This window comes from Thalassophryne amazonica, chromosome 13 (genome assembly GCF_902500255.1).
Source record: "Thalassophryne amazonica chromosome 13, fThaAma1.1, whole genome shotgun sequence".
In the NCBI taxonomy this organism is placed as follows: domain Eukaryota; kingdom Metazoa; phylum Chordata; class Actinopteri; order Batrachoidiformes; family Batrachoididae; genus Thalassophryne; species Thalassophryne amazonica.
In genome coordinates this window covers 27,194,465-27,217,371 of record NC_047115.1, presented here as the reverse complement: position 1 = coordinate 27,217,371, position 22,907 = coordinate 27,194,465, and the positions used below count along the sequence as shown (strand labels likewise).

The following is a 22,907-nucleotide window of genomic DNA, read 5'->3' as shown; positions in this document are numbered from 1 at the left end:
AACATAGCTGGTCTCACTACTGTTTTGTAAACTTTGCCCTTCACTCTTGCTGATATTCTTCGGTCACAAATCACTCCTGCCACCTTTCTCCACCCACTCCACCCTGCCTGCACTCTCTTCTTCACCTCTCTACCACACTCTCCATTACTTTGAACAGTTGACCCCAAATATTTAAACTCATCTACTTTCACCACTTCTACTCCTTGTAACTGCACTATTCCACTGGGCTCCCTCTCATTCACACACATGTACTCAGTCTTGCTTCTACTGACTTTCATTCCCCTTCTCTCCAAAGCATATCTCTACTTCTCCAGACTAGACTCAACTTGCTCTCTACTCTCACTACAGATCACAATGTCATCTGCAAACATCATAGTCCATGGGGACTCCTGTCTGATCTCATCTGTCAATCTGTCCATCACCACTGCAAACAAGAAAGGACTCAGAGCTGATCCTTGGTGTAATCCCACCTCCACCTTGAATGAGTCTGTCATTCCGACTGCGCATCTCACCGCTGTCACACTATTTTTGTACATGTCCTGCACTACCCTAACATACTTCTCTGCCACTCCAGACTTCCTCATACAATGCCACAACTCTTCTCTTGGCACCCTATCATAAGCTTTTTCTAAGTCCACAAACACACAATGTAACTCTTTCTGTCCTTCTCTGTACTTTTCCAACAGTATTCTCAGAGCAAACATTGCATCTGTAGTGCTCTTTCTCGGCATGAAACCATATTGCTGCTCACAGATCTCCACCTGTTTTCTAAGCCTAGCTTCTACTACTCCTTCCCATAACTTCATGCTGTGGCTGATCAGCTTTATGCCTCTGTAGTTACTGCAGCTCTGCACATCACCCTTGTTCTTGAAAATAGGAACCAGCACACTTCGTCTCCACTCCTCAGGCATCCTCTCAGTTTCCAAGATTTTATTAAACAATCTGGTTAGAAACTCTACTGCCATCTCTCCTAGACATTTCCATGCCTCCATTGGAATGTCATCTGGACCAACTGCCTTTCCACTCTTCATCCTCTTCATAGCAGCCCTCACTTCTTCCTTGCTAATCTCTTTTACTTCCTGATTCTCTCACCACATCATCCAGCCTTTTCTCTCGCTCATTTTCTTTATTCATCAACTCTTCAAAATATTCCCTCCACCTTCTCAGCACACACTCCTCACTTGTCAGCACATTACCATGTGCATCTTTTACCACCCTAACCTGCTGCACATCCTTTCCAGCTCTGTCCCTTTGTCTGGCCAATCGGTACAAGTCCTTTTCTCCTTCCTTACTATTCAACTTCTTGTACAGCTCGCAATATGCCTTTTCCTTTGCTTTTGCCACTTCTCTTCTCGCCTTACGCCGCATCTCCTTGTACTCCTGTCTACTTTCTTCATCTCTCCGACTATCCCAAACCTTTTTCGCCAACCTCTTTCTCCTTATGCTTTCCTGGGCCTCTTCATTCCACCACCAAGTCTCCTTGTCTTCCTTCCACTTTCCAGATGTCATACCCAGTACTGCCCTAGCTGTCTCCCTCACCACATCTGCAGTACTTTTCCAGTTGTCCAAAATTGCTTCCCCTCCAACTAGTGCTTCTCTCACCTGCTCCCTAAATTTCACACAACAGTCTTCCTCCTTCAGCTTCCACCATTTGATCCTTTGTTGAGCTCTCACTCTCTTCTTCTTCTTTAACTCTAAAGTCATCCTACAAACAACCATCCTATGCTGTCTAGTGACACTCTCTCCTGCTACCACCTTACAGTCTGTGATTTCTTTTAGCTTGCATCTCCTATAAAGAATGTAGTCCACCTGTGTGCACCTTCCTCCACTCTTATATGTTACCCTGTGCTCCTCCCTTTTCTTAAAGTAGGTATTCACCACAGCCATTTCCATCCTTTTTGCAAAATCAACTACCATCTGTCCTTCCCCATTCCTATCCTTGATACCATATCTACCCATTACTTCCTCATCACCTCTGTTCCCTTCAGCAACATGCCCATTGAAGTCTGCTCCTATCACCACTCTTTCATGCTTGGGCACACTCTCCACCACCTCATCTAACACACTCCAGAAATCTTCTTTCTCCTTCATCTCACAACCTACCTGTGGGGCATATGCACTGATGATATTCATCATCACCCCTTCAATTTCCAACTTCACACTCATCACCCTGTCAGACACTCGCTTAACCTCCAACACACTTTTAACATACTCTTCCTTTAAAATGACCCCAACACCATTTCTCTTCCTGTCCTCACCATGGTACAACAACTTGTACCCACCGCCGATGCTCCTGCTCTTACTTCCCTTCCACTTGGTCTCTTGCACACACAATATGTCTACCTTTCTCCTCGTCATCATATCAGCCAGCTCTCTCCCTTTACCAGTCATACTACCAACATTCAAAGTCCCCACTCTCATTTCCACCCTTCTAGTTTTCTTCTTCTCCCGCTGTTCATGGCAATGTTTTCCTCCTCTTCTTCGTCGTCTTTGCCCAGCAGTAGCCCAATTTCCACCGGCACCCTGTTGGGCAATAGCACCGGTGGCGGACGTTGTTAACCCGGGCCGCGACCGATCCGGTATGGGAATTAGATTCTGAGTCTGCATAGTTGGGTTGGCTTGTTTTACGCCGGATGCCCTTCCTGACGCAACCCTCCTCATTTATCCGGGCTTGGGACCGGCACTCAGAATGTACTGGCTGCACACCCCATGTGGCTGAGTTAAATGAAATGTCTAGTTATGGAACAAAAATAAATGCTTTCATGTTGTGAAATAAAAAAAAAAATTATATTATTATGTGGCTGCTACGCGCGCTCTGATTGGCTGATTACCGGTCGGATATTTTCCCATATTGGACTGGTTTCGATGACAATCGGTCTGCAACGCCTATTTTCGTTACAAACCAGGACACTAAAAATACGATTAGAAAAATCAAGTCGGACATGAATGTACTCCATAAATATCTAAACGGTATCGGAAAAAACACGGATTGAAAGCTTACAAGCTAAAGACCGGACCATCTGTTAGCAAGTTCTTCATGGAGGTGAAGAAAGCGAACGAGCTCAACACTGTCAGCCGCATATTCCGGCGATACTGTAAGGTTGCGTGTTCATATACACACACACACACACACACACACATACATACATACATACATACATATATATATATATATATATATATATATATATATATATATATATATATATATATATATATATATATATATATATATATTTAAAATAGCCATATAATAGACAAATTATTCACCTCATTTGCTCGGTTAATAATCCTTTAATACAGACACATAATGTACATTGGACACAGTTACTGTTGTTGGATGAACATAACAAAATTCCTGAAACAAAATGCAAAACAAAAACAGTATAGTTTTTACTGTTATCTACTTCAGTTCAATTTATTTATATTGCAGCAAATCACAACAACGCTGCTTCACATGGGTAAGGTCTGTCCCAAGGTCCTGAAGGTCTGTCCATCAAAACATTTCAGTCATAAAACACTGCCTTGGTGCAGTTTTCTATCATTTTTATTATAGCCCACGTCTGATTGGCTTACCCAGAGGAGGCGGGATTAGTGAGTTGTGCTTCATTAAGCATCACATTTCATGTAACATGTTTTTTTCTTCATGTTTCAGGAGTTGTCCTCTTGTCCAGCTCTTCTGTGGTTTGTTATACATAAATTTAACAGAAGCAGATACTGCAAAAAGAGAAATGAGTTACTTGGATAACCAGCGTACTTAAAAACAGAGTTGCAGTTTTGACCTTCTGACCTTTAGAAGAAGCGGCCGGCTCACCCTGAACTCTGCTGTGCTCTCTGTTCTGCTCTGTTCTCAACCAGTTTTGGATCAGTTGCCCTTCATGATGATGTCACATCCTCTGATTCCTGCCAGCCTGGCACCTGCCTCCGTTTCCATGGCAATGGGCCAGATGAACCGGCTGAGCACACTGGCCAGCATGGCAAACATGGCACAGCTGCATGCCAGCCCCCACGCCAGGCCACCCACCTCTGTCATTAAGGTGAACTTATGGGTCTATCAGCCTGTTGACTCCATGGTGACTGAAGTCATAGGTTCAGTGAAGAAACTGTGAAGAAGATAAATATAGATAAATTCTGATCCTATAAGTGCAGTTTTTTATGATCAAATTGATGGTTTAACAGTCTACTCGTTCATATCCCAGATCTGGAGCTCTACCAGTAATTCCACATATTAATGTTTGTGAGATATTCTGTCCACTCACAAAACAAAGATTCCAAGTCTTCCAACTTTATGTGCATTTTGATTGTACTCCATGTGCACGCCTCAGTCGAGTTAACTTATACATATGTTTATATATTAACTTTAATTTTTGAAATTTCAGTTTAAACCAGCTCACAAGCTGAAGTCCAACACTCTTAAAACAACTTTCTTGAAAAAGAAGCGCCAATAGCGTTACATATTATAGAATTTTAGACTGACTTAACCCCATTTTAAGACAAACCTGCTCTGATTTTTATTGCGTTGGGACTTGGAGTAATTTCGTGTTCAGTGACTTGCTTCAAGGACCCTTGAGGAGTGTTCAGGGATTGATCTGCCAATCAGTATATCTTCTTTACACTAATCTCGCCATTTGACTTGAACTACGTTTCTCAAAAAAAAAGCAGTATTTTCCGTAGTATACGTCGTACCTGTTGAGAAATGCTTCTTTCAGAGGAAAAAAACACATACAAGTCGCATGAGCTAGAGGTCACACTGTAATATAACTCACCTCTTTTCTTCTATATTATCAGCTCTTTAATTTATTTTATTTTTTTATATTGCTATAGAGTTCTTTTTATTATTGTCATTTATTCTTTTATTATTAATGTATTTTGTTTTGTGCATGGAAAAGTCCTATATAAATAGTCAATATTATTGTTATCATCATTAATAACGATTGTGTAATTTTTCAGCATATAAGTTGCACTAAGTCACAGGATTTCCTAAACTAGTAAAATAAATAAATAAAAATCCTGCAATTTATACTCCATGGAAATCTCAATTGTTTTGTCACTTTAGCTGGATCTTTCAATTTCAGTTCAATTTATTTTCATTTATATAGCGCCAAATCACAACAAAATTGTCTCAAGGTGCTTCACAAAGTGGTCTAACCTTACCAACCCCTAGAGCAAGCACACAGGTGACAGTGGTAAGGAAAAATTCCCTCTGATGATTTGAAGAAGAAACCTCAAGCAGACCAGACTCAAAGGGGTGACGCTCTGCTTGGGCCATGCTACCAACACAATTTACAGTACGAATATACAGGAAACTTTGGAAAATTCTGGGAGTCCTTGCTGGTGCACAGGACAGGTGGCTTGCAGAAGAAGACACCACTCCCATCTCTGGATGGAGCTGCAACTCAAACAGACGGATAAACAGAATCAGGCATCAGAAAGACAACAAATACAGTATAATTTATCAGCATTTAGTAACAAGAGAAATGGAAGAAATAAGGTGATCACTGTCCCGTAGTCCTAAGCTTCACTAAAAGACTCAGACTTTAGATAAAGTTGAGGCCGCTGCCCGCTCCGTTTCCTAATAAAATAAATTAAAAAGGGTGAAAAGCATAGTAACATACTATGCCAGCATGCTAGCCATACGAAAGGGAAAATAAGTCCGTCTTAAGTCTGGACTTGAAAGTCTACAGAATCTGACTGTTTTATTGATGCAGGGAGATCATTCCAGAGCAGGTGCACGATGAGAGAAAGCTCTGTGACACGCAGACTTCTTATTCATCATCTTTCAGCTGTTTCATTCAGTACTTCTGCTGTTGATCTACTTTATTTTTTATTGGCCAAAGATTAATCAAGAGTGATTCAGACTGGTAATGTATAATAGCTGTACCAATTCCTCTTTATGGAGTCTGTTACTCAGAAGGTGAAATCAAGTCATATTCTTATGATTCTCAGAAAATATTGTCTCCTAGTAAGTTTTTTTTAGTAGGAAATCACTTTCATTTAATTTGCAACTGTAATAGTTTTTCTTGTTCATTAGGAGCGAGTGTGTGATAGTCCCTCTCCTACTCCCTCACTGGAGGAAGCTCAGCTGTCATCCAATCACAGCAGCAGTGTGTCCAGTTCACCTCATACAGAACACACCGCAGAATCCACACGTACGTATCGACAGAACATGACAGTGTTGTAAAAAACACACTTAAAAACATTGTTTTGTTTCAGTGCTGGTTCAGGATTTATGAGCTGGGTTTTATTTTTTTGATATTTTCTTGGTGCTGTCTTCAGACCAAGTCCACGAAGGGCTGCTGTCAAATCACATGGTGTTAGGACATTCACCCCCTGTGGTGCAGGCGGTCAGAGAAACAGATGTGACCTCAGTGGACAACAAGAGGAGCCACACTGACAGAGGTAAAAACGCCCATATTAGTATTTTTGAATAATGCTGCAACTTCGTTTCTTTGGGGAAAAGTTACTATTTTGGATTTTATTTCTTTGATTGAAGCTGCTCTTACACCTGGCCGGGTTTAGCTCCGTTACGTGCCATATCAGGCCAATCTACATCTCGGCTGATATCCCTCATGCAGCTCCTGCATGGCATCTTTCGGCAAAGGTTTTTCTTTCCCCTCATGGACTCCCAGTCACCTCAGCCCAGCCTGCACTCGCCTCAGGATGGCCCAGTGAAGGCACCGTGCCAAGTAGCATGCCAACCCCCCAAGGCACAGCTCAGGAAAAAGCGATGAACTCAGCCAAGTTTAACAGTTGTTTTAGACAGTTTTATTTTAAAATGTCTTAAGCAGTATCTTTTTGCAGGTTTGAAAAAATGAATTTTCTTGATGCTTCACACTTTGAAAATGGTTTTCTTGGAGTTTTCCAGGAATTTCATATTATAGAGAATAATAATCCGTATAAGATAGTTGTGGGCAGTACACCGGTGTCTTAGTATGCCTTGATATGGGTCACACAATTCCGTCAACACCTTGAGGCCTGATAAACGCCAGCTGCTGTGTTTAAGCACAGTGGCTGTGTCGTGTTGATTTTTTATTTTTATTTATTTATTTTTTTTTTTCATGTCATCAGCCATGTTAATAGATTACACCCTGTATACCACCTGCGTGAGGGAAGCGTCCCAGACGTGTGTCTCAGGTCTCGGCTGTTGTGCCCCTGTAGAGAATAGATCCAGCATCTATGTTTCACATGTAATGGGAGCAGCACATGGTGAAAACAGACAGGAAAATTTTATATAGGTCCTCATTTTGACATCATAGAGCAACATTAAGAAATTTAAACCTTTTACTGGAGTATCTATGACTACAGAAGAAGTCACACACCATGAAAAATGTAAAAACAATAAAAAATAACCTTTTCAGCAGTTGAAAATACGTTTGACTGCCATCTGGTTACAAGAAGTCACTTTTCTGTGCTTCACTTCTCTGAATGCTCCTCAGTAAAAGAGTTCTTAGATTGTTCTCTAAAAGTTGCTTCGTATCATGGTCTAGACCAAAGAACCAAAATTTGGTCCAACAAAAAGAGGTGGTCTTAGTCTGGATCAAACTGAACCATGGTCTAGAGTATTTACAGTGTGACAACAATTTTTGGTTACAGGAAGGAGGTAGGTTATTGTCACCCATTAAAGAAGAAAAGAAACAGATAATTAATGTGGCTGATTAAAACCAGTTGACTCTCTGTACTGCTGTACGTTGACTGGACTCAACATACAATATACAGGGTGGGGCAATAAAATGTTACCACTTTTTGATCGTACACAAGTTTTTGAAATGAGAACTTATTCAAAAATTTTATTTACAGACTTGTAACAGAAGCATCAAATTAACATTTGATACCAAAGGTTTCCCACTTTGTCTCGTTTTCCGCACAATTCAATAATTGATGACATGTTCAATCCATGCTCCTCTTCTTTGGATTACAGCTGCAACACGCACATTGAACTTTGTGATGACATTGCCACACATCTCAAGAGGGATTCTCCGAATTTCCTGACGGATGTTGGTCTTCATGGCCTCAATGGTCTGTGGGTTGTAGCACACTCTCTAATTGTATGAATTAAAAAAGTGGTAACATTTTATTGGCCCACCCTGTATATATAGTGCCCTTCAAAACTATTGGTACACTTGGTATTTCACATATTTTAATTTGCTTATGCTTCTTGATGAAGAGGTACTGTATAGAGGAGGATTTTCTAAAAATTGAGCATTTTTCCCAATGATTTACAGAATCAGTTCATTAATTTTTGTCCATTCAAATGGGCCTTTTGTTTGCATGCGTTCAAATAGAACTGTACACCAAATTGACAACTAGCCAACATCAGACGCATGCACCACATCTACGCAGATGACATCAGGCCATAAGTATGTCAAGAAAAGTTCTTTTGTCCGATGGCATCCTTGCAATGTCAAACTAAACTAACTGGACCAAACATTTTGTTCTGGACTTTCATGTGTGAAAATGCCCTTAAGTACTGTACAAGACTTTTTTTGAGTCAAGGGTCTTCTAACAAGTTGACAAAAAAAAAAATATCTCCGTAGCGGGTCAATAGGGATTGGCGTACTCTCAGCGCTCCTCCTCTCTTCCTCGCTGATGGTGGCCCCCCGGTTTCACGCAGAGAGCAAAGACAAATAATTCTGCAAAACAGGGCTCCATTAGACCAGGAAGCAGTGTTACATTAGCGAGTCATTTGCCGGGCCACGGCCTAACGAGCCAGGCGGCCTCCCGTGCTCTCAGCTGGACCTCATCTGCATAACGACTGCCTCCCTGTCGTTTAGGGCCCGTGTTGCCACGGCGCTGTAGCGTCAGTTGTTTGGTTCTCTCTGTCAGGGAGGTTTGCATTAGCTTAATGAGGACTGCTCAAGGACAAACAGTCAGCAGAAATCTACAGCAAGAGAGACAGAGAGAATTAGAGCGTCGGGATGCGTATGCATGCATGTGTGTAAATGTATTCTCTTACTGAATAGCATTATTTACTAATCAAATCGGCAAAAATATCACAAAGGCCCCGCCCCAGGTAAGGTTTCAGTCGCTGTCAGTTATCTGCGAACATATTGACAAAGCAGTGATGGCACAACAACGTGAATGCCATACATCACACATCACATTTATGCAATTGATTTTCCATTGATTTCCCAGCATGCAAATGAAATGCATGCACATTTGGTAGATTGCATGCTTTTGTATTTGACCTAGAACATCATGGGATAGGTTTATTGTGGGTCCGACAGACTTTCAAAGAGCGCTTCAATGCTGTCATTCTGTCAATCCCCTGTAGGAGAATCTCCACGCATATGTGTGCATGCAGGCGTGTATGAGTGTGCGAGTGTGCTAGTTGGTTTTGGCTGTGTGTGCTGTTTCAGTGGTCTTTGAACAACGTATCCATGCAGCAGAGATCAGAGGCCATCCCTGACACCTCACTCCCATTAACCAAACATCAGCAGAATTTTATTCTCTCTCTGTCTCGCTCTCCTCCCCTCCCATTCTCTTCCGCTGACTGGCACTCTTCACATGGTGAAGTTCATTAGCCCAGGGGACGGGTGGGAGAGGGAAAAGAGAGATGAAGTTGGGAGAAAACAGAAAACAGACAGTGACCTTGGTTAGGAAGATGGGTAAATGATCAAACGAGCTGGCAGCTGTGTGTTCGTGTGCACGTGTTTATGCCAAGCGTGCGAGTGTGAGGTAAAGTAGGCGTAAAACAGTAACTCAATAAAGGATCAGTCACATCCAAAGAGCCTGGGGAGTCCACGCTGCTGACTGCGCAGTTCAGCCGGCGTGAACGTGTATGTGTGCATGCATGCGAGCCACAGGAGTGTAGTTGGATGCCCTCCGCTGAGCTCGCCAGCACCTGCTAATTACCTTTCTCTACAAAGCAATGCTTTTAGCAAAAAAGAGAGGGAGGCGGGGGTTGGGGGGGTGGTATTGCTTCTCATCTGTGAAACACCTTGAATGTGACAGTTGCCAAGACGTGAGGCCGAGGAGGAGCAGAGGAGGCGGGTGGATTTGGAGCAGAAGATGCTGTGGTCAGCTAAGTGAAGAAAACACTGTCATTTGTCACAGAGTGAGAAAAGTGCCAAATATCACATCGCACGTTCACACTCGTCTCTGCTCCAATAATCGCCGGACTCCCAGGACGTCTTCGTCCTCAGTGGCTCAGATGACAGTAAATGCATAAAGTGAGAAAGTGCCTGATGTGAAGGAAAAAAAAAATGAAATTAAAAAAAAAAAAAATGCAGAAAATGGCTAATCTTCATCTCCCTCGCCGTCACGTGTCGAGAACACGCGGTTCTCAGGTGTACAAACAGATGGTCATCCATAATGCAGCTTCTTAGCTGTTTTTATGAGGGATGTCAAGCTGTGATGCATTATCAATCGGCATAGTGCCATCTAATAAAGCGTAGCCACATTTTCAAAACCCCAGACCAGGACTGCACCAAGCACATGTGCACGCAACTATATGAGTTAACAACTGCAGAATTTGTTTTTAGGCTCAATACGTTTAAAACAACTAAAGGATTTTTTTTTTCCTTTGTTGTGGCAAAGTATGAAAATCTGAAGTAAAAGTAGACACCATGGCAACACTGGGATGATGATGTTTTGCAGGTATGAAGCAAATGCAGCACCAGAATGATGACAATATTTTTTTAAACAGATGGAAAAGCATTACTCCGTTGAGTGTGTTTGGGGGTCACTGTAAACCAGCTTTATCCACTCACAAGACTGAAACTCAGAAATGTCAAGTGTTAAATTTAGAAGAAGAACCCTTGTTGTTCTACATACATGAAGTGTCATAACTGGGAAGATGTGGTGGTGCTGCACATCACTACATAATGGGACTGCCTTGGGTGTTGGATGGCAACCACCCAGGCAAACAACCGGTTCAACCCCACCACTCAAAAGTAATCTTCAGTCTGCCACAGCTTTCTCCAGATGCTGTGATTCTCAACAATGATGCACCTACAGTAGTGTTCAGAATACTAGTAGTGCTCTGTAACTAAAAAGATTAATCCAGGTTTTGAGTATATTTCTTATTGTTACATGGGAAACAAGGTACCAGTAGATTCAGTAGATTCTCACAAATCCAACAAGACCAAGCATTCATGATATGCACACTCTTAAGGCTATGAAATTGGGCCATTAGTAAAGAAAAGTAGAAAGGGGGTGTTCACAATAATAGTAGCATCTGCTGTTGAGGCTACAAACTCAAAACTATTATGTTCAAACTGCTTTTTTTAACAATCCTGTGAATCACTAAACTAGTATTTAGTTGTATAACCACAGTTTTTTGTGATTTCTGCACATCTGCGAGGCATTAATTTTGTTGGTTTGGAAGCAAGATTTTGCTCATTTACTAGTGTGCTTGGGGTCATTGTCTTGTTGAAACACCCATTTCAAGGGCATGTCCTCTTCAGCATAAGGCAACATGACTTCTTCAAGTATTTTGACATATCCAAACTGATCCATGATACCTGGTATGCGATATATAGGCCCAACACCATAGTAGGAGAAACATGCCCATATCATGATGCTTGCACCACTGTGCTTCACTGTCTTCACTGTGAACTGTGGCTTGAATTCAGAGTTTGGGGGTCGTCTCACAAACTGTCTGCGGCCCTTGGACCCAAAAAGAACAATTTTACTCTCATCAGTCCACAAAATATTTCTCCATTTCTCTTTAGGCCAGTTGATGTGTTCTTTGACAAATTGTAACCTCTTCTGCACGTCTTTTATTTAACAGAGGGACTTTGTGGGGGATTCTTGCAAATAAATTAGCTTCACACAGGCGTCTTCTAACTGTCACAGCACTTACAGGTAACTCCAGACTGTCTTTGATCATCCTGGAGCTGATCAATGGGTGAGTCTTTGCCATTCTGGTTATTCTTCTATCCATTTTGATGGTTGTTTTCCGTTTTCTTCCACGTCTCTGGTTTTTTTGTCCATTTTAAAGCATTGGAGATCATTGTAGATGAACAGCCTAGAATTTTTTGCACTTGCGTATAAGTTTTCCCCTCTCCAGTCAACATTTTAATCAGACTACGCTGTTCTTCTGAACAATGTCTTGAACGTCCCATTTTCCTCAGGCTTTCAAAGAGAAAAGCATGTTCAACAGGTGGTGGCTTCATCCTTAAATAGGGGACACCTGATTCAAACCTGTTTGTTCCACAAAATTGACGAACTCACTGACTGAATGCCACACTACTATTATTGTGAACGCCCCCTTTTCTACTTTTATTTATTTATTTATTTTATTTTTTTTACTAATAGCCCAATTTCATAGCCTTAAGAGTGTGCATATCATGAATGCTTGGTCTTGTTGGATTTATGAGAATCTACTGAATATACTGGTACCTTGTTTCCCATGTAACAATAAGAAACATACTCAAAACCTGAATTAATCTTTTTAGTCACATAGCACTACTATTATTCTGAACACTACTGAATGTGGTGTAACATTCGCAGAGAAATGCACCACATGGCTAAAATGTCCTAGCTAACGTTCCCGTCTAATGCAAGTGATAGTTCTCATCTGAGTCTGTCTAAGGAGACATGGTATCAAAGACATCCATTCATTTCCTTAACTGGTTAGTATCCAAATCTCACAACCACACAGTAAAACAGGAAACACCAGGACCCAAAGAACTTGGATGTTTGTTCTCCTTTAAAGATATCAGCATCGCCAAATGCCTCTGTCCAGTGACTTCATGACTCTGAGCTTATCCCAGGCTTCTCTCAATCTCCAGGATCCAGAGACAAGAAGGTCACTGCCACCATATATATATATATATATATATATATATATATGGTGGCGAAAGTTCTAAGGTTAATGCATTAACTGTATCATAGTGAGCCTTAGAACTTTTCAGCCTACCCTCGTGTGTGTGTGTATACAACAAAATTTGTTCTCTGCATTTAATCCATTCTAATTATAAATGGACGCAAACCAACCATTCTGGGTGATGTCCAGCACCACTACAGCGTTCAGGCACCAACTCCAGGTGTAGCGATGCTGGCATTTGTGAAGGCCAGTGTAAAGTCCTGTTGTCATTTTCACAGATATGCACCATGAAAGGTCACAGATAATAATGGCACCAAACTGACACATGGCCATTAATGTGCATGTTTTGATGGTGGGAAGTAGACCGAGTACAAGGAGGAAACGCACACAGACATGCGGAAAAGAAACAAACACACAGGCGGGAACTGAGCATTCATGGAATCAAACACAGTGACAGCGATGTGGTGTATTTATGTTTTTAATTCTTTTTTTCCTATCAGAAGTGATAACACCTACTGTTCAGCACCCTTACCAAGAGCAGCTGCAGAGATGGTCTTGTAAACTCTGAGCTGTCTGGATTAAACCGTCTGCAGATGTTGCTCCTTCAGGCAGCCAGGAAACATTTAGATTTTCTGATGAATCTGAAAAGTGTCTTCTTACCTTCCAGATAACAGCTCCTTGGCCACTCAGGCATCCAGGGAGGTGTGTGACAGACAGATCTACCAGGGGCAGAAACCCACATCAGTCAGAGAGAGCTGTGAGAAGGTAGCTTACCCCACGGGACAGAAGCTCCCAGCAGGCCTCCACCACACTCCCTTCATCTTCCCGGAAGGCTTGTCCTCCATAGAGACCCTGCTCACGAACATCCAGGTGAGGCTCTGCCGGGGCTTTATTATCATTATAATACTCTGAGATGAATAGGGAAGGGAGATGAGCCACTCTTTGGGATTCCTGAAATGGTAAATAGCAGACGAGGCAGACGTTTAGGATGTGTGGTAATTGAGACGGGCATGTGCTGACCTGATTCCCAGATTTTATAGTGAAGTTGTAATGAAAGCTTGCCGGGGAGACAAATTAACATTGTCTCAGCCTGCTGCAATGGCAAGATTAACTGAATTTATGAGGTCAAACATCTGATTTATTAATTTTGGCTATTAATATTACATTTATTTTATCAATCTTTTTAACTTTGAATTGTATAGCATTGTGTAATTTTTGTCTTGAAAGGTAATTTATCTTTTTTTTTCTTTGTGTTGGTATTTGCAAGAGTTATCTTTTTACTATGATTTAAAAAATACCATAGTAAAGATTAAGACATACTGAAATAAATAATGTCAAAGGTTTCATTTTTAATCATTTTCCAAATCCACTTGTATAGTTTTTTAATAGTAGAGCAGCGGTCGACTCAGATTAATCAGTGGGTTTGAAGTGTCCTTGAGAACGACATTGAACCCCAAAATTATTCAGTTTTGGGGCACACGGCTCAACTAATGCTTAACTTTAAAAAAAAAAAAAAAACCTGCAACCTTTTCCAAATTATTTTTCACAAAGTGTACTCATTTACTAAAGATTTTCAAGTGTACAATTTTAAAGGAGCCATATTGTCTCGGTTCAGTCATTGTCTGCTTTTTACAGTTAAATGGAGTTGGATTTTCTTGTTTCTTCTACTGTGTGTAGAAGCAGCCCAGCGATGAATCAGATCAAATCAATTTTATTTATATAGCGCCAAATCACAACAAACAGTTGCCCCAAGGCGCTTTATATTGTAAGGCAAGGCCATACAATAATTACAGAAAAACCCCAACGGTCAAAACGACCCCCTGTGAGCAAGGACTTGGCGACAGTGGGAAGGAAAAACTCCCTTTTAACAGGAAGAAACCTCCAGCAGAACCAGGGGCAGGGAGGGGCAGTCTTCTGCTGGGACTGGTTGGGGCTGAGGGAGAGAACCAGGAAAAAAACATGCTGTGGAGGGGAGCAGAGATCAATCACTAATGATTAAATGCAGAGTGGTGCATACAGAGCAAAAAGACAAAGAAACACTCAGTGCATCATGGGAACCCCCCAGCAGTCTAAGTCTATAACAGCATAACTAAGGGATGCTTCAGGGTCACCTGATCCAGCCCTAACTATAAGCTTTAGCAAAAAGGAAAGTTTTAAGCCTAATCTTAAAAGTAGAGAGGGTGTCTGTCTCCCTGATCCGAATTGGGAGCTGGTTCCACAGGAGAGGAGCCTGAAAGCTGAAGGCTCTGCCTCCCATTCTACTCTTACAAACCCTAGGAACTACAAGTAAGCCTGCGGTCTGAGAGCGAAGCGCTCTATTGGGGTGATATGGTACTATGAGGTCCCTAAGATAAGATGGAACCTGATTATTCAAAACCTTATAAGTAAGAAGAAGAATTTTAAATTCTATTCTAGAATTAACAGGAAGCCAATGAAGAGAGGCCAATATGGGTGAGATATGCTCTCTCCTTCTAGTCCCTGTCAGTACTCTAGCTGCAGCATTTTGAATTAACTGAAGGCTTTTCAGGGAACTTTTAGGACAACCTGATAATAATGAATTACAATAGTCCAGCCTAGAAGAAATAAATGCATGAATTAGTTTTTCAGCATCACTCTGAGACAAGACCTTTCTAATTTTAGAGATATTGTGCAAATGCAAAAAAGCAGTCCTACATATTTGTTTAATATGCGCATTGAATGACATATCCTGATCAAAAATGATCAGGATAAACATTTAGGCCTGGGATGGCTCATTTTCGGCGTCTGTGACATACGTCACAGAGTCCATATCTAGACTTCCGCTTACTCTGAGACACGCCCACTTAGTTTACACTCTGTATGAAAAACCCACACTGTTTTTGGCAGAGGAGGCGTGACAAACAGCAGCGTCTTTCCATTTAATTCAACAGGTGCAAAAATAGACCATATCTTATCGAACTGTAAATATAGACCTGTTTTTTGTGGTATTATTAGCCACAAATGCTTACTGAAAACATGTACTGTATGATACGTATATTTGTTTCAGTGTTTTAATGAGTAAGGCATCTCAGAGTTTTCGCTCCAGTGTCAGCTCCACTGGCTTTGGTTCAGTGTGTAACCTGTTGATGTGTGCTTGTGTGTCTCCAAGCAGGGTCTGCTGAGGGTTGCCATAGAGAATGCCCGAGCACAGGAGAAGCAGGACCAACTGGAGAGGACGGAGTTAAAGATGGAGCTGGTTAGGGAACGAGAACTCAGAGAGACTTTGGAGAGACAACTTAGCATGGAACAGAAAAACAGAGGTACAAAACATTAAGGGGTCGAAAATCATGTATTGGAGAATTGTTTGTTTCCATAAAGCTATAAAAGTGCCAGTTTTCTTCTCATTGGTGTGGACTGTGGGAATCATTTGCACGATGTTGACAGAAAAGAAGCTAGCAGTATAGCTAATCCAGTGGTTCTCAAACTGGTCTTTGTGGTCTCCCATAAGAAAATGTGAATGTGGGAACAGTGCATGGTAACACTCTGATGTGTTTTGTAGGCAGAAATATAATATTTAAACAAGAAGATGGACATATTGTTGAAAGTGATGGAAAAACAGATGATGAACATGATCAAATGTCAGCTACGACATTTTGGTCATGTAAAACATTTTTCTGGGCACCATCCACCCCCACCTGATGGTCACCCCACGGAGTTTGGTCTACTTTAGGTTTCTTCCTATTAACAAAAAAATGCCTGATGGAGATTTCCATACTACCCATTGGTACAAACTTGCTGCCTTTAATAACACAGACAGTAATTTATATAATTTTGGAATAATTAATATGCATAAATGGTTTTACAGGAACAGGTCAATAAGTCACAAGTTACATTGTTCACAGAGAAAAATAAACAATTGTTGACGGCTTAAAAGTAGTCTATTCCTTTATTCCCCAAAAAACCCATAAAGGTTAATTTCAGAATAATTTCTTTTCATTTCTTCTTTTTCTTCTTTTAAGTTCTGATCCAGAAACGCCTGAAAAAGGAGAAAAGGAATAAGAGGAGGCTACAAGAGGCACTGGAAGAGGAAGTTAAACTTCGTGACCAGGCAGAACACAACCTGCTACACACTGCTAGTACACACACAGGTACGTTGCCAAAAATAAAAACCTTAATTCAGTGGTTTTGTTTCAACTCAGAATTGAGATTATGCTTGTCTGAGCCAATCTAGTTCTCATTTTCATATTAAATGTCACCAAGTTTTTGTGCAACATAGCCTTCATTAACCTCTAATTAAATGTCTTTATTAATTAATGACCAAACTACAGGCCATCAATCATCAGTAGCCCCTCCTTACACAGAGTCCATGACCCAGGACATGGACGGGAGCAAATGTGACGACAGCAGGCTGGACACCAAGGCAACAGTACCAGGTACAAGTATTTGAATAACAATTTCTGCTGTCTGTGTGTATCTAAGAAAAGGTAAAACATTTTTATTGCACTTAATAATCATAGGACAGCAAAGCAAATACACTGGGCTTCTATCACCACGTCAGTTCATTAAATTAATACAAGCAACTACTTTGTAGTAGTATTTGTTTTAAGCCTATGAACCAAGCAAGATTTCAGTACCACCTAAGGTGACAAAAACAACACTTACGATCCAGCCTCATTATAGGATGACTCCACAAGGATGTATGGTTCACTTACTGGTGTGGTAACTACAGCAAGGAGTCAGCATTTAAAAATGCTCCAGTTGTGTCGAAAGCTGTATATACCACATTATTTGTCTGATTATAAAGATACCAAAAAGGTATAGTTTGTACTTTATAAAGTTATTGAGTTATTGGATAAAAAATCCAAAAATAGTAATGTAGGCTAGTTTGTACAGCAGACAAATACTACAGCAAAGCTGCAAATTATTGGTTGAGGTAGTAATAAAATATAATAAAATTTAATAGTTTGCACTATCTATTACTATTTTTAGTTATTACATTAAGTCATGAGCTCAATGGGGATAACCTTTGTTTGGCTTTTTCTTTCGTGACTTTGCCATAAAAGCAGTCCAGATGATTCATTTTTAAAAATTTTATGAGCTTAGCCAATAATTTGCATAAATTTTCTTTCACCAAATTTGGTTGAACTTTATTTATTTATTTATTTTTGCCTCTGTAGAAAATGAAATTTGCCTCTGTCACCATGATTGCTGTTTTTACACTTTAACTCAATAACTTCATGCCATAGATGGCCAAGTCAGGTCTGGTAACATGTGCTATTGCTGCGCTTCGCTGCATCCATGACACCGTGGAACCACCTTTGGTCCTGGGTGGCAACAACCCAGACTGACAGCTGGTCCATTCCTACATTTCTAAAATAACCATCTATCTGCCAGGTGAAACGTAGACGTCCCCTTGGCCTTCTCCAGCTACCAGGGTCCTCAATACTGCATGCTGGATCATGCACAGAGAAATGCACCACATGGCCAAAATATTGAAACCGATGCACCCTCACAATGCAAGTCATACTCCTCGTCTTAGTCTCTCTTAATAACCGCTCGTTTGCTAGAGAGTCATCCCAGCTGTACTTAAGGATCCTCAGAAGAGACCTAGTGCTAAAGACATCCAGTCATCGCTTTAGGTCACTGGATAGCCTCCAAGTCTCATAACCATACTGCCAGACAGGCAGCACCAGGACCCTAAAGACTTGGACCTTTGTTTGGCTGCACAGGTATTGGCATCACCTCTGTCTAGCAACTTCGTGACTCCATAAGCTCTTCCCATGTACCACTTGATCTCAATGGCCAAGGAGCACCCAGAGACATGAATGTCACTGCAGAGAAAAGTGAATGGCTGTACAAATTCAGCACTTTCACCACATACAGATACATTTCTGATGGGTGGGTTCAGGAAGTCCTGAATCTTAGTTTTGATCCAGGACAATCGCAAACCCAGATACTCCGATTCCTCACTCAAGCCATTGAGTCCACAAAGATCACAGCACCATCCGCAAAGTCAAGGTCAGCAAACCTTTCCTCGCCAACAAAAGCACCCAAGTCACTGGTTTCCACAACTCTACCCGACACCCAGTCCATGCAAGCATTGAACAGTGTAGGAGCCAGAGCACACCCCTGATGATGCCAGTTTTCACTGGAAAAAAACTATCTGAAACTGAATCCTGTTCTCACTAATCCTTGCAAGCACCTTCCCAGGCGCAGAGAGCAATGTGATACCCCATAGTTGTTACAGTTCACATGATCACCCTTTCCTTTCCAGATTGGGACAAGTACTTCCTTCCTATCTGTAGGGATGATACTTGTCTCCCAGACTGAAACAAAAATGGTTTGCAATGCCAGGAGAACAACATCTCCACCTGGCTGACAGACCTCAGCTCCAATGTCACAAATCCCTGAAGCCTTCCTCACCCTCAACTTTTCACAGCTTTTGCAATCTCAGCAAGATTTGGTGGTTCGCAGTTGACTGGATAGGTGGTACAAATTACTTAATTGCCCTCTACATAATGATAGCTGCCCCTCTGGGAAGGGTAGCATATATTAAACGTGGGACATTGTGTGCCGAAGCTGGTTGGTAAGTGTGGCTTTGCAGCTTTAGATGATATACTGATCAGGTCAGGAAATATAATTTATGACACAAGTAAAATGGGGTTAGTGTTGGTATAAAGTTTTAATTTCAGTTTGTTAATCAGTCTCTCAGCCGTGTGAGCTTGTGATCGTGCTCATTCTGAAAAAACATTTGCTCAAAACCAGTTATACGCATCATCAGTTATGAAAGTCCTGCACTCAGTTTATGGAAATTTACTTATTAACAGGATTAACCAGAATGCTTACCTAAGAGCAGTTTAGTCTCTCCGTCTTCTCTTATGTTGAGAATGTAAAATGAATATAAAATTGAAAAATTAAAAGTGACTGCATCCGCCAGTGGCGGGTGCTTTATTGAGCTCCGATACACAGAGTCCTAACAGATTTCAGTGATTCACTTCCTCACTGCTTTTGATGCTCAACTGACTGTTGTACTGGAAGGGTTTTCAAAGCATTCACAGGGAGGCCCAGTCTGAGAAATTGAAGAAAATTAAATGAAGCATGAGGAGGTTCACCGTGCCGACTGGGTTAATGGAGACAGGCATTAAATATATTTATTTCTTGCCGTCCTTGTTTGCCTTCACAGAGCCAGATTAATGAGAAAATCCCACATGCAACATACTTAATAGACAAAAAGAAACGGTCACGAGCTCTGCCCCGGCCTTGTCGGAAGCGTGCAGGGTTCTGGTCCACCTCTGCTCCGCGCCGGGCCAGGACTGGTGCACCAGACGGCTCGCTTGTTCAAAGGCAATTTTTAATTGAATGTCAGTGAAGCAAGAAGAGAACCGGCCACTAATTAACGACTGTCGTAATTGTCCTCATGACGAGTTTGTTTGGACATCATTTGCATAATTAACACCGGGTAATAAATCATTTAAAGGGGAATTGTCTGTCAGACAGCAGGGCAGGATGGGATTCCTTTGTGCCAGGAAGTTTTATCGTCAAAAACAGGAATCTGTTGCTGAAAACACTTTGAGCCAGAGCGTACTTGTTAATAATCTTTTATTAATGATCTTGGGTCAGGGCTGTAGGACCTTGTGCAATATCTACATTCATAAATTAATAATGACATACTGCTAGAGATGTCCCAATCAGGTTTTTTTTGTTTTGTTTTTTTTGCCCACGATCCAAACTGGAGTCATTTCATATTGCATATCTGCCAGTGCAGAGTCCTGATCCAGTACTTGCATTTAACTCAGATACTGATCAATCAAAAAAAAAAATGCCTTGATCAGACATGATACAGATTTCTGCAGTTGGATTGGGATATGCCTACATGCAGCATTTCTCATTAATATCAACAAAACACAATGTTGTATTTCATGACACGAGAAAAACTCTTTAAATTATTTAGTTTTTCTTAAGTCTGATTTCTTTGTTGATTTCAGATGGCAGGACGTTCTTGCAGACGACTGCAATGTACTGAAGATGAAAGAGATGGATGGATAGAAAGAAGTGGTGCAGAATAAAGGGATAAAGAGTCTGTCATTACAAGACTGTCAGCTGTCACAGTTCCTCTAAATCACGGCTGACATTTGGACTTTTTCATCGTTCTCTTTTTTTATTTATTGCATTTATCACAGAATCTCTGCTGTAGTGGGAACAGTACTTTATTATGATGATGTTTGTATTTTTTTCAATCAAGGTTTTTAGAACTTAGATGGTCATAGCTGTTTTGTCATTGCTGTTTATCCTTACGCAAGTGAAGAATATAACTTGTAACAGAGTTGTGTACATATACATATATATATATATATATATATATATATATATATATATATATATATATATATATATATATATATATATATATATATATATATATATATATATATATATATATATATATACAGTGCATCCTGAAAGTATTCACAGTGCTTCAATTTTCCCACATTTTGCTGTTATAGCCTTATTCCAAAATGGAGTAAGTTCATTTTTTTCAGTCAAAATTGTACTCACAACACCCCATAATGACAACATGAAAAAGTTATTTCGAAATTTTTGCAAATTAAGTAAAAATAAAACACTAAGGAATCACATGTACATAAGTACAGGTGAACCCCGTTAACCCATGTATGCCTTAACTTGCATTTTGGCTTAACTTGCAGTCGATTTGTGGACCCCAAAATTTTAGACCACTGTATAAAAATTAACCTTTTCCTCAAATTTGACCATCTTTAGGAGGGGCGGGCGTGAGCATAAATTTACACCTGCCCCTCACACGTGGGGCAAGCCTCTGGGGCAAGGAGCAGGTGCGTGTATAAATCCCGGCCCAATCTGAACCGAATCAGATCATTCTTTCATTGTCATAGCATCCACATCATCTCCTGCAAGTTCGATCAAGATTTTCAAGCAAGCATGTTCTGGTTGTTAAAGTAAGCAAGTTTTCTAGTGCACAAGTGGCCATCATGTCTGGTCGCAAGAAGGATTTAAAGAGGAAGGTCACATCCAGATCCGTAAACAAAAACTTTGAATTGTCCAGAATCGTTTGCACTGACGAAGCCCTCATTGCTGAAGTGCAACAGCCTGAGGAGGAAGAAGATCCCAAACCCACTCCAGATGAAGAAATCGTCACCATCCAGGATCACGGTTCAAATGGTTGAAACTATTGTAATATGGCAAGGTGAGCTGATTATAACTTTTTGCTCATGTTCATTAACTTGTGCCTTCATCTAAGTTGTAGGTCGATTTTGTGGACCCTAACTTGAGCGAGTTAACAGGGTTTATCTGTATTCACACCCTTTGCTCAATACTTTGTTGATGCACCTTTGGCAGCAATTACAGCCTCAAGTCTTCTTGATTATGATGCCACAAGCTTGGCACATCTATCTTTAGGCAATTTTGCTCATTCTTCTTTGCAGCACCTCTCAAGCTCATTCAGGTTGGATGGGGAGTGTTGGTGCACAGCCATTTCTCTCTGCAAATGTTCAGACGGATTCAGGTCTGGTCCTTTTACTAAGGAGTGGCTTCAGTCTGGCCACTCTACCATACAGCCTGATTGTTGGATTAGTGCAGAGATGGTTGTCCTTCTCAAAGGTTCTCCATTCTCCACAGAGGAATGCTGGCCCTTCTCCCCCAATCTCTCAGTTTAGCTCTAGGAAGAGTCCTGGTGGATCTGAACTTCATCCATTTCCAGATGATGGAGACCACTGTGCTCACTGGGATCTTCAAAGCAGCAGAAATGTTTCTGTACCGTTCCCCAGATTTGTGCCTCGAGACAGTCCTGTCTCAGAGGTCTACAGACAATTCCATTGACTTCATGTTTGGTTTGTGCTCTGACATGCACTGCCAACTGTGGGACCTTATATGTAGACAGGTGTGTGTCTTTCCAAATCATGTCCACTCAACTGAATTTATCCCAGGTCGACTCCCATTATGCTGTATAAACATCTCAAGGATGATCAGTGGAAACGGGATGTACCTGAGCTCAATTTTGAGCTTCATGGTAAAGGCTGTGAATACTTACGTACATGTGATTTCTTAGTTTTTTTATTTTTAATAAGTTTGCAAAAATCTTAACAAAAAAACTTTTTCATATTGTCATTATGGAGTATGGCATGTAGAATTTTGAGTAAAAAATTAA

At 40.9% G+C, this 22,907-nt stretch overlaps 1 protein-coding gene across 2 annotated transcripts in view; it reads left to right on the top strand.

The window, feature by feature from the left end:
- The window catches only part of dachc (dachshund c), an 87,758-nt gene extending 66,951 nt beyond the window's left edge, over positions 1-20,807 (top strand). Inside the window, exons 4-11 of one of the 2 annotated variants that reach the window (XM_034184284.1) lie at positions 3,859-4,037; positions 6,032-6,149; positions 6,277-6,399; positions 13,437-13,639; positions 15,900-16,047; positions 16,747-16,875; positions 17,056-17,160; positions 20,713-20,807. In XM_034184284.1, the coding sequence (XP_034040175.1) occupies positions 3,859-4,037; positions 6,032-6,149; positions 6,277-6,399; positions 13,437-13,639; positions 15,900-16,047; positions 16,747-16,875; positions 17,056-17,160; positions 20,713-20,750 (1,043 nt within the window). In that variant the 3' untranslated portion in view covers positions 20,751-20,807. Of the gene's footprint in view, positions 1-3,858; positions 4,038-6,031; positions 6,150-6,276; positions 6,400-13,436; positions 13,640-15,896; positions 16,048-16,746; positions 16,876-17,055; positions 17,161-20,712 lie in introns of both variants that reach the window. The other variant, XM_034184283.1, reaches the window with a different exon arrangement.
- The last annotated feature ends 2,100 nt before the right edge of the window (positions 20,808-22,907 follow it).